Here is a 19,277-nt window from a genome sequence, read left to right as displayed (position 1 = left end):
TGTCATTTATTAACCAATTGGCAAACTTCCTCACAAAATTAAATTATGCATCATCAATCAACCCTTCCGATGCTTTTTTGGTTATTGGTGATTTTAATTTAAGCGGTATTGTTTGGCAACCTACAGATACTAACAGTTTTTATAGTACTTGCAAGAGTTCTTCGGATGAGTATTCGCTAATGTACGAAATGAGCGCATTATGCTTGCATCAGTTTAATGGCATACTTAACAAACAGAACAGACTATTAGATCTAATTTCTTCGAACCAATTAATCTATGTATCTGAGTGCACCGATCCTCTTACACCCATTGATACTTACCACCCTGCTTTGTTGATAGATGCAAAACCATTTGAAACTACGTTATTAGATCACGCACCGCGGCTCTGCTTTATTTAGGATAAAGGTGATTTTTAAAATATTAAGAATAGAATCAGAGTTATTGACTGGGAAGGCGAGTTTTTATCTCGCCCCATTGACGAGTGTGTTAGCTTCTTAAATGAAACGGTATATGCCCTTTAAAATCAGTATATAGTAAACGTCTACGGAACTACTCGTATCCAGTTTGGTATAACTCAGCTCTGTTAAAAGCGATCTCTATCGCTTTTAAGGAAGGACGCGAATAGACAGGGAGAAAAGTAAATACTTACCATAAAAAAATTAAGAACTACGGTAACAAATCGGATTATCTTACATATAACTTATTACGTAATAAAGTTAACCAATTAGAATCTATTTGCTATGAACAGTATATGAAATTAACTGAGGATTCAATTATACAAAATCCAAAACATTTTTGGAAGTTTGTGAAAAGTAGGTCACAATCATTGTGTGCCTAGTCTAATGACACTCAATAATAATAGCTTAACAAGTGGAGAAACTATCTGTAGTGCGTTCTCAACATACTTTCACTTTAACACCACGACACAAAACAATAGAAGCATATCCTCTTATTCTTCAGATAACGGTGACTTGACTCTTAGTTCTAATTTAAACATTAATTCTGATATTCACAATATTGATACTAATGTGCATGAAATAAAATTATTACTTCATAGGCTAGATATAACTAAATCTCCAGCCCCGATAACATTTCGTCATTTTTTCTTAGAAAATGCTCTTCCACTTTTGTTCTTCCTATCTCCATGCTTTTCAGTAAATCACTCTCTACTAGCTCTGTCCCTAAGTTATGGAAATCGCCATTTATTACACCAGTACATAAGAGTCTCGGTCTGAAATTACGAATTATAGACCAATTTCAAAACTTTTCATCATTGCTAAAGTCTTTGAGAGGGTCATACATAAGCAATTGTATCCTAACTTAAAAACACCTTTAGTTTTTTGTTATCTATTTTAAAATATCTTTAATGTCATGAATTTGAGCCGAAAAATTGTGTTCACGTACATTACCATATTTTATATTACTTCTATTAGTGAAAACCTGTTATTGGCTGTCTGTTACTGTTTAAGTATCTAAAGAAATTGTATTAGCTGTTGGTTTTCCTTAAATAAAATAAATAAATAAATAAGATTGTATGGATTATAGAGAAAAAGTCTTTAATTGCTTTTACAACTATAAATAATGCAATAAATATAATTTCGATTATTAATACTTGATTTAAATTATAAGAACTTATTTTTACACTTATTTATATGTTATTCGTTTGGATATATGTATAATTAAGCCCTATACATAATACATTTACCCCCTTATTCATAATGGTTCGCTAACTTAAAACAGCCGCTAAGGAGTGTTTTTTCTCATTCTGACTTAGGTCAATAGAAGAAGACAGAGTGAGAATTAGCAATGCTTTAAGTTAGCAGACTATTATGAATAAGGGGGTAAAACTATAAAGTGCTTGATAATCACGGTTGACATAAAATGAAACAAAAGCATCACATTAACTGTATATTTTTATACACTTTCTTGTACGGGCGGTTCATAACCCTCTGGTCTTTCAGACGATTCACCTACTTCACCACGCTTGCCACCACCACCTGAAAATTATGTAATATTATTAACAGCTCTTGAAAGTCACATCAGTTTTATCTAGTTTAGTTTTAGAGTAAATCTGAGAGAGTGCATATACAATTTAACAGTATAATTTTTGTCATTCTGTTTATTAATTAGTTAATTTAAAGTGATTCCTTCAACACTGTTATAGGGTTTTGTTTTGACCCAAATATTAATGGTATAATTTATGGATGGCATCGGCCCCCTATGGTACACTTAACCAAATAGGCATAGGAGTATGAGTGATGTTCGGAATATTCCTATCAGTGGATACAGATATCCTGGACATAGAAAATTAATAGTTTAAATGGTTGTCACATAATAATTATAGAAATCAATTTTAAAATAACTAAATATTTAACTTAATACTCCTCTTATGCAAACCTTTACTGTTAATATTAGTATAGTACTATTATTTATATGTGCTACCTGAAGCACAAGTACTTGAAGCACATACAAATAATAGTAGTTTATTAATATTAAAGGTAAAGGTTAGCATAAGAGGTGTAATTAAGACAAATTTTTAGCAATTTGATACTTTTCACTTTTTGAAGTCGGTTTTTAAACGTAGTTTTTTTTTTATTTTTTACTTTTCAGTGTTAGGTAATAATAATAATAATATATAATAAACCTGAATGAAAACACCTAAAAAAGCTGTACACAAAAAACATTATATCCAGGTATATATATACATCCAGGTAGACAAAAATTTTCATAAAATGAAAACCAAACATGTAATTTTTTTATGGGACCAAATGGAACCTATTCCGCATCGAACTAAAGAAGAATTACGTAAATCGGATTATAAATCTTAGTGTAATCGATGTACATACATAAAAAAACACCGATCGAATTGAGAACCTCCTCCTTTTTGAAGTCGGTTAACAAAACTTAAATAATTGTAATATTTGAATTTGTAATTAAAGGATTTATTCTACTATTATTACATCGTCATCATCACTATCTAACATATTATACATAGTCTCTCTTCTAAACTTACTCTGGTAATGTTCTTTTGTAACAAAAATTGGTTTGCTGTTTTTGATCTGTACCCATATCTGCGGATCTACAGTTTTAATCATCCGGCACATTACTAAGTTGTATATAATCTTGGAATAGTATGTTCAACTTCACAGTTTTGGCTATATTTACAGGATCTACTTTATCGATGATAGATGAAATTAACTTGAAAATGTCAATCTTTTCAATCTTAGCCCTCTGTTATTCTAAGTGGAGATATAGGCAACATCTCCAGTTCACATCCAAACATCATCCATAAACTGTGGTACATTTTTTTAAAATACTATTTATAAAAAAATTGTGTAAAAATAAAATAATTTCAACATTATAATATTTTATTGTACCTATAACAGTAACTGAAGTTTTTTTTCAAATATTGTGCCATAAATCGCCGTAACAATTGGGAAATCATGATAACATAAGTATTGATTGATTATTTTCAAATTATATTCAAATCAGAACTCATAGCTACTTTCAATGATACATCTAAGTAACTGATGCACTAACATAATATATTAATATGTTTATTTATTTTACCACATATAGTATACATATTTATGTATTACCTTTTATGTATATATTTAGTAACAGTTTTTTTTTATGTAATGAAACGACCTATATAATCTCAAGATAAATCTCATTTTTGTTTAGTAGGTATCGCACCATCTTGAAATTTTTCGGAAACCGTAATTTAATATAATATAAGGGAAACCTGTTATTGGCATTATTATTGTAAAATATTATTAGTTATTTATCTAATCTGTAATATGCTGTTGGTTTTCTTAATAAAATAAAATAAAATAAAAAAAATAAAATAAAAATTATTTTTTATTAAATGGCTCTGTCAACTGGGTGTTGATGATAATGCTTTGAATGATTTGACTATTGATTGAACTAATTAAAGGAATGAAAGAATTAAGTAAAAATAAATGATGATGATTTGTTATGCACTCTCAGAGAAAAACTGAAAACATCAGATCAAAATCAAAAGGGAACACATTTTTCATCAGTTGTGTTAATCATTGCGAGCTAGGTGGATCATCATGAATTAAATAATGTAGACTGTGCCACAGAAATCTAAATGAGAAGGTACTAGAAATGACAAATACACATTATTATTTAAGAGCTTCTTTGCACAGGATGGCAGCTACATTATGATATCACGACAGCCCCTATTTCTGCCCAGAAGCAGTAATATGTAAGCATTATTGAGTTTCCGTCTGAAGGGCGCCGTAGCTAGTGAAATTACTAGGCAAATGAGACTTAACATCTTGTCTCAAGGTGATGAGAGCATTGGCACACAGAGTGGCATTGCATTGTTATGGGCAGGGTGTTTCAATTACCATCAGCTGAATGTCAGTCTTGCCTTGTCTCATTTGCCCAGTAATTTCACTAGCTACAGCACCCTTCCGACTGAAACACAATAATTATTGTTGCACGACAGAAAAAGGCGCCGTTGTGCTATCACCATTAGCTGAACGTCCTGCTCGTGCCATCCCTTATTATCTTGTCACTAATATCAGACTGGCCAGTAAGTAAAATTATTATTAATTGGATGTAATTCCAGAAAAACATTCCCAACCACAATCATGTCGAAATTGAGTTAAGAACACTGGTCAAGTTCATATTACCGGCGTGACAAAAAATGGCAGCTCTAATGTCACTCCTCATATGACATCATGAGTTAGCCCAACCCACATGTATGGAATACACTAATCTTCATTAAACTTTAAACACGAATTCCTTAAAATGTGATGTTTGTGGCTTGGAACGTTTTTCAGAAACTACTTCCAATTATGGTCATCACTTTTCTCACTGAGATTCTTAATTCATTATACATAGTGCTCTCAATATTCCAATGTATATATAATATATTGTTGATAATCATCCCACAAAGAACTGTACAAGCATTTCTATTACCTTCTATTTTTATTTCTTGAATGGTGAGTAAAAAACAATATCAACACTCAACTGGCAGTATATTATCCTGTATCACAATTTTTAATTTACACAATTTAACATAACAAATGGTAGAGGCAGAAGAAACAATTAAGAAATATATTATAAATAAGAAGAACAAACCTAGACATAAATTCTACACTAATTAATTCTGTGATAGCTAGACTGCATATTTTTCGATTTTAATTTTTATCAATTTTCATATAGTTTTAGAACTAAATATTATTATGTGTCCACTATAAGTAGTGGTCATTCTAATTGACTACATTATTATTATGAAAACACACTATAGTTCATTTTGCACTAAATTGGTAATAAGTGACCATTTATTAATTAAAGCAATACTATTTTATACAATTTGTTATATTTAAAGTGATACCCCTCACTTCTAGGATTAAATTAATTAAATTTGTAACAAAAATTCATGAACAATCCAGGACTCGAAACCGACATTTTCAAACCAAACATCACTTGAAAGATTGTCTCAGTGGAAGAACGCTCGGACGGAACCCAAGATGTTTGAGTTCCACATACTGTTTATAAATTTAGGTTACAAATTTCATTTAATACTATTTTTCTACAATACTGCCAGATGAGTTGATGAATAAAAACTTGAGACATACCTTCACCATGCAACTCCATCAGCTTGGCAATCTCGAAACGCGGCCTCTTCAGTACTTTAACCTGTAAACAATTATTTATTCATGAGATACTCGCAGTCAAGCATTGAATGTTAATATTGATATAGACAATATCAGTAGTAAATCAAAAGGGAACAAAGTTCTCATCATATGGTTGACTCATTGCGAGCTGAGTGGATCATCATATAAACAAAGCCTATTGTATTTCACTGATGTGATGGATAATTCAATATGGGGCCGTCCATAAATAGCATCACATGTTAAGCGGTCTACGAAGTGTGCCAAGGGGCGGGGAGAGGTACCAAGATTTGACATGGTTTTTTTTTAAATAGAATATTTTATATCTAGGTATTTCAACTTTAGATTAAGGATTGGTCTCCGCTGCGCTCCAAATAGATACCGCAGATGTAGTCAAAAAGTGCGGCAACGAATACAATACCCAAGTGGTGGTTGTACCTCAAGCCAGTCTGAGTCCAATCAGTGGGAGGTTCCTTTGCACAGGATGCCGGCTAGTTTATGGGTACCACAATGGCGCCTATTTATGCCGTGAAGTAGTAATGTGTAAGCATTGCTGTGTTTCGGTGTGAGGGCGCCGTAGCTATTGAAATTACTTGGCAAATGAGACTTAACATCATACGTCTCAAGAATGCAGTTGTAGTGGCATTCAGAATTTTTTGGGGTTTTTAAGAATCCTGAGTGGCACTGCATTATAAAGGGCAGGGTGTATCAATTACTATCAGCTGAACGTCCTGCTCGTCCTGTCGCTTATTTTCATAAAAGAAAAAAGTCTCCAACAATGTGTGACTCTTGACATGCCACATGTTGTTAAACTTTGCTAATAATTGAAACTAAAATGCCGGGTTGCGTTGCAAAACTTTGTAAAAATAATACTACAATAAATAAGAAAGACACTGGGATCACATATCAGTAAGTATTTTGTATTAGATTATTATGGACAATTTTAGATAGCCTGCACAGAACCATACAAGTACCATGCATCATTATACTCTATATAATCTACTATTCTATAGTAAGCCTTCTTTATCAACAATAAAATGTGCCCAACTCCAGTATGTACCAGTTTAATGTTCAATAAGAGAAATATTTTATTTTTAGAATAAAATGAGAAAGCAAGTTGTATTTAATTTCGAAACACATTTTCAAATATAGCTGTAGCATATCAATCTAGAAACACTCTCGTTATGAGGAAGTTCTTATAAAATTCGGCATTGAAATCAACACATGGATGATGATAGTATTTAAATCTGTCACTTGCCTTTCTAATACACACATCCCTTAGTGGGTATGTGCTGTGGCACACTTTCTCAATGTCCTTCGCAATGGAGTCAGGAATCAGTTTGTTGACAACTTCACGTAGTTCTGAGCTGGCGACATCTCGGGTGATAATTTCACACATCTTTTTCCTAATAGCTCGAACCTGAAATAAACATAAACATCAATATTGGCCGCCTGTTTTGTGTTAACTCTGTTGAGTTTGAGATTTATTGATCAATGTAGCAACGGCATGAAAGGCCCATAACTTCAAAGACATAGGCACTAGATCATGTGGAAGCAATAATATATGCAGTTTGAAACGATATAAAGATTATAAAAGAATCATTATATAGCTGGACTGCATTGTGTTAGTACAGGAATTATAGTTTGTTATTAAGATTTTTTTTATGGAATAGGAGGACAAACGAGCGTACGGGTCACCTGGTGTTAAGTGATCACCGCCGCCCACATTCTCTTGCAACACCAGAGGAATCACAAGAGCGTTGCTGGCCTTTAAAGAAGGTGTACGCACTTTTTTCAAAGGAACCCATGTCGTATCATCCCGGAAACACCGCACAAGGAAGCTCATTCCACAGCTTTGTAGTACAACGGAGAAAGCTCCTTGAAAACCGCACTGTGCAGGATCACCACACATCCAGATTGTGGTGATGATATCCTAACTTGTGGCGTGCGAAGGTGGAATTCGGCGGCAGGAATCAGGTTAAACAGCTCTTCGGAACACTCCCCGTGATTTATTTGCATAATAAATTCATTATTGTATTTACTAACATAGGATAAGACCATTTCACTAACATTTATATATGGACCTATTAATGCCTTAAATAAATAAATATAACATCTAATAATAATAAATTCATTGTCCACAATATGATTAATTACTGTTCCCTTTCCATTTGTAAAAAGGTTTGATAGAGTGTGCAAATAGAGCATGTCTTTATCATGTAAGTTTTTTCAACATTAGTACTGAAGACTGTATGGAGCTGAGTTACGCAGCATCTAATATATTATATTTAATGTGGCGGCACATTAAAAACTGTCTTATTTATGTCACAGATTTGAGAATTGTGTTATTGAAAAGTTTAAAAAAATATATTAACCCAGACATTTAACATTCATCAATCAACCAAATTCTTTATTTGCATATACATATATAATTATGTTATTGTGTATGTATATATGTTAGGATGTTACAATATTACAGTTTCACATGTTTCACCAAGTTTAACTATGCATGCAAATGAATCATAAACCTAAAGAAACTAAAATATGGTAGACTGGTGATGACTGGTCCATGTGTCATGCTCAGGAACAGTTGCTACAGTTGGTGCCTGGATAGTCCTGTTACCCGGAGGCCTGCATCATGGTTTTTTTTATTCTTTTATATTTTTTTTTTCAAAATAAAGTTTATCATAAAAAATATATTTTTATATAATATTTTAATAAGAGGCCTTGCCTTTATTTATTTACGGTATATGTGGATATGTCGACTATACTAAATAACTCATGTGTTTGTACTTTTAATTAATTTTTTATTTTTGACTCAGTCTTGTAAGGCATTTACTATTTGATTTTTGAGTATTTTTAGTGCATCACTACATATTATATTGTAATTGAAATGATTTCTAAATTTAATTGAAAATAAGGACTTGTAATAATCTGTTTTGAAGAAAGAGCAACTTTAGAGTTTCTTGCCAGTTCTCTCCAAGGAAATCTGCCTTCTAAATGAGCTGTATAAAATAATTGACATACATCAATGTAATGTGATTTACCTATGAAATAAAATATGTTTAAGTTGATTATTTTTTTCATTTAAGCCTTAAGAAGGCTTCAGGACATGTCCAGATCCATATATATAATAAAGGTACTTGCATAGACAATGTACTTATATACCTGAGTGTGTTGTGCATAACAGGTCTTCCTCTGACTAAGGGAATCCTTGTTGGTAAAACCAATGCAAAAGACTCGGAGGAGGTAGCCATCTGTTGTCTTCACGTCAATGTTGGCTTCAATCAGAGTTTGCCATTTCTTGACCATCCATCTAAAAGCAAATTTAGTTATTAATAAATATGGGACATTTGCAGGTGACAAGACAATAATGAAGTTTCCAAATTGATTTTCTTTTAATGACAATGAGAGAAGAGATGAGCAAGATGTTCAGCTGATGGTAATTGATACACCCTCGACACTACTGTAGTGCTGCTACTCAGGATTCTTGAAAAACATAGAATTTCCTAGAGGTACTACAAATTGCTCGCGTCAGCTTGAGACATAAGTCTCATTTGCCCAGTAATCACTAGCTACAGCACCCTTCAGACCAAAACACAATTATGATTACATATTGTTGTTTCATGATGATGTTGCAGTCCCCGTAATCTAGCCAACATCCTGTGCAAAGGAGCCTCCCACTACAAAAACATTTAAGGTGAGTAAAAGAGCAAAACTTATTCAATCACGATCAATTTATTAATAACTAGTTGACCCGACAGACATTGTTCTGTATATAATAAATAAAATAATGTTTTTCATTAATTTGTCAATAATATTTCATAACATCAAGAATTATTTCGTAAAATATGCTCCCTGTTGTTGTAATGAAATTGTTTCACAGCAGAACTGTCAAACCGTGTGTCAATTAATTGTCCATACAAAACAAATATCGGATGACGGGGGACAAATCAAAGTAAAAATAAAATTGTTGTTTTTATTTAATTCCGAACACTTTCATATTTATTCACCTTTTAAACCTTCCCTGGACTTCCACAAATAATTCAAGACCAAAATTAGCCAAATCGGTCCAGCCGTTCTCAAGTTTTAGCGAGACTAACGAACAACAATTCAGTTATATATATATATTCAATTCAAATCATAATCACATGTTGGTCAAATTTTTATGTTTTCTTTTTACATTTACCACCACTTCGGAAAAGGTTGAGTAGATGTTGAAACATTGTGTTAAAAATATTTTATTATATTTTTAAAGTGATAAGCCCTCACTTCTGGGATTAACTATACAAATTAAATTTGAAAACAAAATTTATGAATCATACGGGACTAGAACCAGCGACCTCTCGCCTACAACATTATGCACAGAAAATAAATTATTACAGACTAGCCGATCCCGCCCGCTTAGCTGAGCGAATTTTGAAAGGAAATAAATTAAACAATAAAAAAAAATAAGAAGCCATAAACCATCTAGAATAAATTCAGCATCAAATGGTGGTAGTTTCATGTCAATACGATCAGTGGTTTAGGAGTTATCAGGGAACATACATTCTCTTTTATATATACAGATAATTATAGTACCAATTAACTTAGTATTATTGGATACTTTACGATATGTTGAATTGCGCTTAGTAAATATTAGGAAATGTTATCATACTTATTTTGAATAAAATTATACAAAATTGAATCACTATTAAATTGCCATGTGGATTTACAATTACACATGTTGAAAAAGCATGAATTTATAAGTTAAAGTGTAACAAATATTAAATCATGCCCGTTCAATGATTTATGCAGTTTGAAACGATATAAAAGTCATTTTAAACTTTCATATAGCTGGACTGCAAGTTATATAAGACATCAATTTAAAATTTCTCAACAAAAAAAAAAATTTTTATGTTTGAAAATCTTAATACTTAAATAATAGAAAGCTACACTAATTTTCTGATAGTTTAACACTCATATTTGCATATTGCAAGGTGTGGTCTGATTTTAATTAGGTTTCACAAATCAAATCATTTAGGTTACACAATACCTTTAGAAGTGATGAGCTTCTCAATGAAAATAATTGCCAAGAAAGTTGTTGCCAATCTTTTTAAAGTAATATGTAGGCACAGATTCAGCATATTTTAACAAATATTTATCATACTGATACATTTTATGCTAAGTGATGCAACCAAATCCTTTGATAGTAAATGTTGTTCCATCATAACCTATCTGAGAGATATATCAAAATGAGAATACATAATATTATTATAATGTTGTTTTCCTTCAAGATGCTGTTGAAGCTGCAGAGGTCATGAAAGCACCTCTAAAATGTTCTCAAACGAAAACACAAATGACTTTTTTACTAAAATTCTCCTGCAGCACTACCGTATCAGCAACAACAGCATCCTAAAGTTCATTGCTGCCAGGCTCAACTGTCCAATACTAAACCAGTATGGCCGTAGCTTTTGGGCGATTTCAATAATTTACGCTTACCTACTTATAATAATAATTGTATACCTTACCAATTTAGAAATTAAATTGACACGGTTCCTAACACACTCACAATTTATGGATATAAACATCTGAATTAAATGTTTATTTATTTATTTATAATTATCTCCATAATGTTACAACAATGATGAGGTCATGTAGTGATTATGTGCAAATTCATTAAACTACATAAAATAAATAAACCGAGTTTTATAAATTTTATTTAGTTACAAACAGTATTTTGAGGAGTCTAACTACCTAACCTAAATGTTGGTAAACCAAGATCTATTAAAATTCATTTCCTGCTTTTAGCAATACAATAACATATCTATGGAACTTACCTGAGTTTGTCAGTGGTGAGATCCATTCCATGGAAATTGCAGAGCACATTACGACCCTGGACATCTTCGGCTATGAGGCGGAATTTACGGAAAGATCTGAAATTAATTGATCATAAAATGTACAGATATTATTCAAATTTGGAAATTTGATATTATAAGAGAAGAAAAATAGTTACATATTACGCAGAGACATGAGAGGAGGCTTTCATAAGAAGAGGACAAAAGATTTTTTTATAACAATAAGGGATGTGATGAGAAGGATGTTTAGCTGATGATAAGTGATATACCCTGCCCATTAAAGTGCCCTGCTCAGGATTCTTGAAAAATCCAAAAATTCTGTACGGCACTACAATAAGATATTTAATTTCACTAGCTACAGCACCCTGCAGACCAAAACAATAATGCTTACAAATTACTGCTTCACAGCAGAAAAAGGTGCTGTTGTGGTATCCACAATCTAGCCGGCATCCTGTGCAAAGCCTCCACTGTAGATTGGAGGGGTCACCTGATAGGTGATCACCTACTAGTCTATTGCCACAACATATGAAGTATGAGGTGCCAGCTTTTAACTAGAATGCATGCTATTTTTGTTCTAAGAATGGATGAAAAAAAACTGATGTCATTTTTGTATTTGCTCACAATGATTACTAATTGACAAACTTTTAAGTGCAAGACGTAAGCAATACACATATAATATGCAATCTGACTGACTGAATTGTACATCTGACATCTTTTCTACTACTTTTGTAGTTATTTATTTACTTGTACATAAAAGTTTAGTAGTAGCCTAATAGGCTTGGTGTGATATAATTTTATAGAATTAAGAGTTATTATTATTATTATTTTTTATAATAGACTAAGCAGCTTTCACTGATGTGTCTATATCATATGCCATATCAATCCAAATGTTTGTCCAGTCTATTCTTAAACTGATTAACAGATTTTGATTTAACCACATCCTTGGGCAATCTATTCCATATGTGAACAACTCTGTTGGTCAGAAAGTGTTTCAATAGATTTGATGATGCCTATTTATATTCTAGCTTCATATCATGTCCCCTTAGTCTAGGATTGCTCTTGGAAACATGCTCTCAAAATTTGGGACATTATAATAATTATTTAGTATTTTGTATGTTTCAATTAGATCGCCTCTTTCTCGCTTGCTTTTGAGGGTGCTGGATCCAAGCTGTGTAAGTCTTTGTTCATATGTAAGATTTTTCAGTTCCCTAGGCAACTTAGTTGCAAGTGTAATCATATTGTTATCAAATAGCAACAACACCCATCTCTATTCAAGAATTATTTTATTAGATTTAGTTAAGAGTAAGGTTGCCAACCCCAAATTTTAAAAGCTAGGAATTGAAGTTGAAAAAATAGCTTGTTAAATTGATAAGTATTTGAAAAACATATATTGTTGGTTATACAAATGGAAAAATAGTAATTAAAATATAAAAGAAAATAATTTCCAGTAAATAGCAAAGACATAAATTAATTATTTATTTACAGAGTTTTCTAGAGGGTTAATTCCACCAATATTTGTCTTCAATTTCAAATGTGATTCGCCTGTAAATGAGGCGTCCTCAGGAGATGTTTGACTCACCAAACTCTGGCACAACTCTTTTTGAGTCACATGCCACAGTTTTGTGAATTGGTTTGGATGTTTATGGATTTCCGCAAAATAGCACACTTTCATTGACATTTAAATATTTTTCTTACATTTACAAGTATCTTTCTACTTGTACTCTCTGAATAAATAATAGCAATGATTTAAATTCACACACAGGATGCTGCATAAAAACTATTCAGGACATTTCATAAACTAGGACTTGTCCTGGGAAAACAGGCAACTCTGAGTTAGACATCCATTGGACAAGGAATTATTTTCTGCAGAGAATAACTGTATAATATAATAGCCTACCTTTCAGCATCTGTATCGGCTTGTAAATCAGCCAATGACACTTCAAATACACGCCCTTTCAGACCTTCAGATGCAATTTTGGTACCCTAAAACAAAAATAATCATGTTATTGCTGGAATAAACTAGACAAATAAAGAAGCATTTCTTCATCATCAGATATAAATCAAAAGGGAACAAAGTTTTCATCACTTTGTATCATTGCGAGCTAGGTTGATCATCATTAATTTTATTAATGGAAATAATTTGAACGACAATACAAAAAAAAAGACCTACTAAATACCTGAGTGCGGTTGACAAGTGTGGTTCCCACTTGCCTCTTGGTGAACATAACCGGTGCCTTAACATCATACCAGTCCTTACGGGTGAAGGGATCGACACTGCAACGAGGTTAACCACATTAATATTGTTAAGTTGATAACCTCAAAAACATGCTGACATCAATCATAATCATCTTAAGATTTCAGGAATATTCAGCAGCATTCTTAAATTAAACTACATTAGTAGAAATACAACAAATAAACAATTACGTTTATAAGAGATAAATTTAATTTGACACGAGACACTGACTACATCCACAATTATTTCGAACATCAGTTTGGCCGGCATAATAATAATTGATATGGAAGACACTGCATTTATTAGGCTACTCAAATTTGATAGTATTTTAAACTTACATCTTCTTTTTAACACCCTTTTTACCGCCTTTCGAGAGGCCTTTATTTTTACCAACCGCCATGTTCAAACTCAAAGTAAGAAAGACTAAAATTTGTTTATGGTTACGTGAGAATGCCCGCTGTCATGTCAATGTCATTTATTATTTTTTTCTCCCAATCCTTTTTATAGTTTTAGACTCGCACAACCATAGATGTTTTATCCCACTGACGTTTTTTTCAATGCAAATCATCGAGCGAGACCAAAAACTGATTGCTTGTGTGTGTGTCAGTGTGAAATGTATATTTTAAGCAATGTGAGTGTTCGGTAACTAATGCTGGAAATGTATCGATACCAATCAAAATAACGACACATAATATGATAAATATCTTCATGATAAGTTTGTTCACTTAGTGACGTGAAGATATTATAATAAATATTCATTTAATATACTACTGATCCAGACCAGCAAAAATTTAATCGGAAGAGTCCAAAAATGAAAAACACCAATGCACATTTCTATTATGTTCAAGGCCATAATGGAAGGCTGTGAAATTAATGCTTTAAAGATTAGGAATGACTGAATAATCGACGATCAAGTCATCGCCGATTGGCTTGATTATTTGGCTTTGCGTAGAATATCGAGTATCTCTGCATCTTCTACAGCTTAAATCATGGGGAGTGTTCCAAGAAGTTACTCAGGTTAATAACAAATTTCACCAACGGACATCACGTCATAATGCCAAATTTCCCCCGCGTCACGTTGGTATCTGGCATTCCACTAACACAAACTACACACTACTAACTTTTAACCATGAACAGCCACTTTGTGGACTCATCTGCCGGCTGCTTTGCTCCAAATCGATATGATAAGTCTCGAGCATTCTCCCATCTCAAAAATACATCTCTTAACCTCTGGTATTGCGGATGTCCATGGGTGGCTCGTTTTTATTACTTTCCATCAGGTAAGCCACTTCACTGTTTGCCCCCTCTTATATAAAAAAAATAGTCATGTATACTTTGTAGTGTCTTACCTAACTAGCTTGTTCCGTAATATACAGTGCTAAAATGCATCCAAACTATATTTGTATAGATTGGAATAAGGGCGCCATACTCTAGATTTTATTCTATATAATAATAGAAGATAATACTAGAACCAGCCCTTGTTCATTAGCGATTTGCAATAATAATTTTAGACTGTCAATCGTAACGGACGAGACGAGCGGAATGGCAGCAGCCATAACCTTCTTCACTAGTAACAAACAAATTTAGACTGTTGATCACAATGCATTGTTGTTTTTTAATGCTGCACTTATAATAATACCTAGATATACTATAAGCATGCCAGGCGTTAATAATGTAGTAAAAAAAGCTTGGAACCCGGAAGTAGGAGTTTTCGTTACAAATTAAAGTATGTATACGATCTGTACGGAAAAAATGTGGAAAAATATAAAAAATATCCATAATACATTGTTCCAAAAAATATAAAGTGTATTGTTGAATAACATATTTTTTTCCCTTAACATACTCGTATAAGCATGCTTATACGAGTATGTTAAGGTTTAAACTATAATATACTTACTTGGGAATTGGAAATATCGATAAAATTTTATCGATAGTGTCAAATTCAAATTCAAATATTTTTATTCAAAATAGGATTTATAATCACTTATTGAACGTCAAAATCTACCACCCATTCAAAAGAGACTGCCTCAGACCTGAGAAGAATGGGCGCAAGAAACTCAGCGGGCTTTTTTTTTAATATAAAATATGGATTACAATGTAATATCGTACAATAAACATTAATAATTAAAGAGCCTGAGGGTGTTCGCTTTAATCCCAGTCCGTGGTGTCATTAAGAAAATCGTTTATGCTATAATAACCTTTCCCACACAAACGTTTTTTAACAATTCTTTTAAATTTCGTAACACATTTGTTTTGTACATTTTCTGGGATCATATTGTATACATCGCCCAACAAAAGACTTACAAACTCGACCCAACCGAGTAGTAGGCATAACAAGTTTATGTTTGTTCCTCGTGTTAACATTATGAATGTCACAGTTTCTAGAAAATTCCTCAATGTGCTTATGAACATACAAAACATTATCAAAAATGTATTGAGAAGCAACAGTCAAAATGTTTATTTCTTTAAATTTTTCTCTTAATGATTCTTTAGGACCTAGGTTATAAATCGCGCGAATAGCCCTCTTCTGCAGCACAAAGATAGTATTAATATCGGCCGCACTGCCCCATAACAATATACCATAGGACATAATACTATGAAAATAACTAAAGTATACTAATCTCGCCGTATCTATGTCAGTTAACCGTCTGATTTTCTTAACCGCATATGCTGCAGAACTAAGCCTATTCGCCAATCCTTCAATATGGGGGCCCCACTGCAATTTGGAATCAAGAGTAATGCCAAGAAATATAGCAGATTCCACTGGTTTTACCACCTCTCCATTTAATAAAATATTCGTATCTACATTTTTGACATTTGGCGCGGTGAATTTAATATATTTGGTTTTATGATTATTTAACAATAAGTTATTGGCGCTAAACCAGTACACGATGTCAGATAGAGCATTGTTTACTTCGTCATATAAAACTTGGCTTCGTTTCACTTTGAATATAAGTGAAGTGTCATCCGCAAACAATACCACCTTGTGTTTTTTTTCTACAAGGTTAGGTAGATCATTTATATAAATTAGAAAGAGGAAGGGTCCAAGAATAGACCCTTGTAGTACCCCCCAACCGAGAGGAGTCCCAGGAGATCTCCTGCCATTCACATCGACCCTCTGAATCCTATTATTTAAATATGAGATCAGAAGATCGAGTGCAGATCCTCTTATACCATAGTGGCATAGCTTCCTGACCAGCGTTGAATGTTGAACACAATCAAAAGCCTTAGATAAATCACAGAAGATACCAAGTGCATTCTGTGATTCCTCCCAGGCCTCAAAAATATTCCTGATGAGTTCAACACCTGCATCCGTAGTCGAGCGTCCCCTAGTAAAGCCAAATTGTTTTATATGAAGTAACTTATAAGTGTTAAAGTGAGTAAGCATTTGGCTTAAAATAATTTTTTCAAAAATTTTACTAAGGGTCGGCAACACCGAAACAGGGCGATAGTTATTCGGGTCAGAAGTGAGTCCCGATTTAAATATTGGTGTAATTTTACTATACTTCAGAAGGTCAGGAAACACGCCATGTTCAATACAGCTATTAAAAACTAGTGCTAGATATGGTGCTATGACGTCAATAACAGAACTTATAATTTTTACAGATATGCCCCATCTATCAGCAGTTTTTTTCATTTCTAAGGATCTGAAAGTTTTAATTATTTCTGCTGGGCTAACAACACTGAATTTGAAATTTTGTTTACATTCGTTAACATTTTCCAAAAGAAGTGACTCGGCCACACTGGTGGAGGAGACAAGGGTGCTTGAGATGGAAACTGGAATGTCAGAAAAAAAATTCTCAAAAGCAGAAGCTACTTCCTGCTCAGAGTGGATTTTTGTATTGTTTATCATTAGATTATATTCAAACTTGCAGTCTTTCGCTCTTCCAGATTCCCGGTTAATAACTTTCCAAGTCATTTTTATTTTATTTGAAGCATTTTTAATTATTTCTCTAATATGCATTGACTTAGCAATAGAACATACTTTCTTAAATAATTTTGAATAATTTTACACATATACAAGGAAAGATGCATCATGATTACATGATGATCTCTCACTATATAGCTCATATAACCGTTGTCTGCTCCTATGAATACCAGCTGTTGCCCAGTTGTTAAATGACAAGAGACCACCCGAGTTGATTGTCTTTGAAGTAAATATAGAAGCAAACTCTGTTTTAATTATTTTAAATAACTTACCATACATCTCATTTGGAGTACTGTTATAATTCAAATACAAGTTTAAGAGTTTTTCTGAAACATTGCCTCTATATTTCTCCATTCGCCTATTGTTTACCGGAACAAACATAAACTTTTTAGTTGAAGTACATTTGTTCCCTGCAATATTAAAAGAGGCTAATTGACCAAAGTGGTCTGAGCTCAGTTTACTAATTATTGATTGAGAAATAGGTTTATAATTAGTAAAAATATTATCAATACAGCTTTTAGAGGTGCTGGTTACTCTAGTAGGTTCTAAGAAAATATTTGATAAATTATATGATTTAAACAAAGATTTGAATCTAATACTTGTGGTGGATTTTTCTAATAAGTTAATATTAAAGTCACCACAAATCATAATATATTTCTTAGATTCTGATAATTTTGATAGAACCTCCTCCAATACACTCTCAAATAACTCATATAATGCATCGGGGGGTCTGTATATACTTACAACAATGGCACACTCAAGCTCTGCACAGGCTATTTCAATGGTACGTTCAACAGAGAGGCCCACAATATCTTTACGGTCTTTGAATTTAAATGATTTACTTATAAGTATAAGAGAGCCGCCACGTGTTGCCTTTTCTCTGCTAATGTCAACAAGAATAAGTTTAATTGTAGCACAAAATTCCGCATTTGTTTATATTTTTATTCGAATTTCTATGTATCCAGAGTATTGATGTGATAAATCTTGATGATTTCTCCTACCTATTAGTGTAAAATACTAAAATAGTGAATTTACAGCTAAATATTTTAAGTCTTACTTATGTGTGAAATGTGTAATTCTGAAGACCTTTCTTTCTTGGATGAGTTATATCTAGGTATAGTACAAGTAACCATTACCAACCATTTCTTCTTAATTTACTACTATTACGGTAAATTTCCACAAAAGCGAGATTTGTTTCGCTAACAAAAAACATCAGGCTGTTACAGGCCGATAGCGTGTACGGAAATGATCTTTAACATACTCTTAGATTATATAATGCTGACCCTTTCGCAATGCTAATTTTTGGTATAATACATCTATGCGCACAACCCTACATTCAACAGTTACAAGTTTTTGGAGTCTACTCCTTAGGAATCGATTTTCATGTAAGGTAAGAAAATAATATGTGTGTGTGTGTGCAAGTCACACACGATAGAAGTGCAATTTCTGAAAAGCTCCTGATTAAAATACTCATTGAAAAGTATTGAAAAAGTAAACAGACGCTTCATATAAACTGTATATTTATAGATGCATAAAAAAAGTATTAGGATTATTGAAAACAATTATTCAAATTTCATGATTTTCAATACCTTTCACTGAGCATTAATAATCAGGGGTAGGCTACGAGA

At 32.7% G+C, this 19,277-nt stretch overlaps 1 protein-coding gene across 1 annotated transcript; it reads right to left on the bottom strand.

Moving 5' to 3' along the window:
* Window positions 1–1,895: 1,895 nt before the first annotated feature.
* LOC126974739 (40S ribosomal protein S3a) lies at window positions 1,896–14,226 on the bottom strand. Its single transcript, XM_050822351.1, has 8 exons — window positions 14,060–14,226; window positions 13,666–13,762; window positions 13,386–13,471; window positions 11,471–11,566; window positions 8,820–8,967; window positions 6,910–7,071; window positions 5,616–5,676; window positions 1,896–1,997 (listed from the first exon to the last, which is right to left on the bottom strand). The coding sequence occupies exons 1-8, from the start codon at window positions 14,119–14,121 to the stop codon at window positions 1,915–1,917; spliced, it is 795 nt and encodes a 264-aa protein (XP_050678308.1). The 5' UTR covers window positions 14,122–14,226; the 3' UTR covers window positions 1,896–1,914.
* Window positions 14,227–19,277: the final 5,051 nt, after the last annotated feature.

This window comes from Leptidea sinapis, chromosome 33 (assembly GCF_905404315.1).
Source record: "Leptidea sinapis chromosome 33, ilLepSina1.1, whole genome shotgun sequence".
Classification (NCBI taxonomy): domain Eukaryota; kingdom Metazoa; phylum Arthropoda; class Insecta; order Lepidoptera; family Pieridae; genus Leptidea; species Leptidea sinapis.
Note: the sequence above shows the minus strand (reverse complement) of the source record. Positions and strands in the feature narration are given on the sequence as shown.

What these genes read in the sequence shown, in the direction of transcription:
- LOC126974739 (XM_050822351.1), bottom strand. Translation starts at nt 14,121, where the DNA reads ATGGCGGTTGGTAAAAATAAAGGCCTCTCGAAAGGCGGTAAAAAGGGT. An exon ending in GCCGATACAGATGCTGAAAG is followed by an intron (nt 11,567 to 13,385) that starts GTAGGCTATTAT and finishes AATTAATTTCAG; the next exon opens with ATCTTTCCGTAAATTCCGCC. An exon ending in CTCACCACTGACAAACTCAG is followed by an intron (nt 8,968 to 11,470) that starts GTAAGTTCCATA and finishes ATTTGCTTTTAG; the next exon opens with ATGGATGGTCAAGAAATGGC.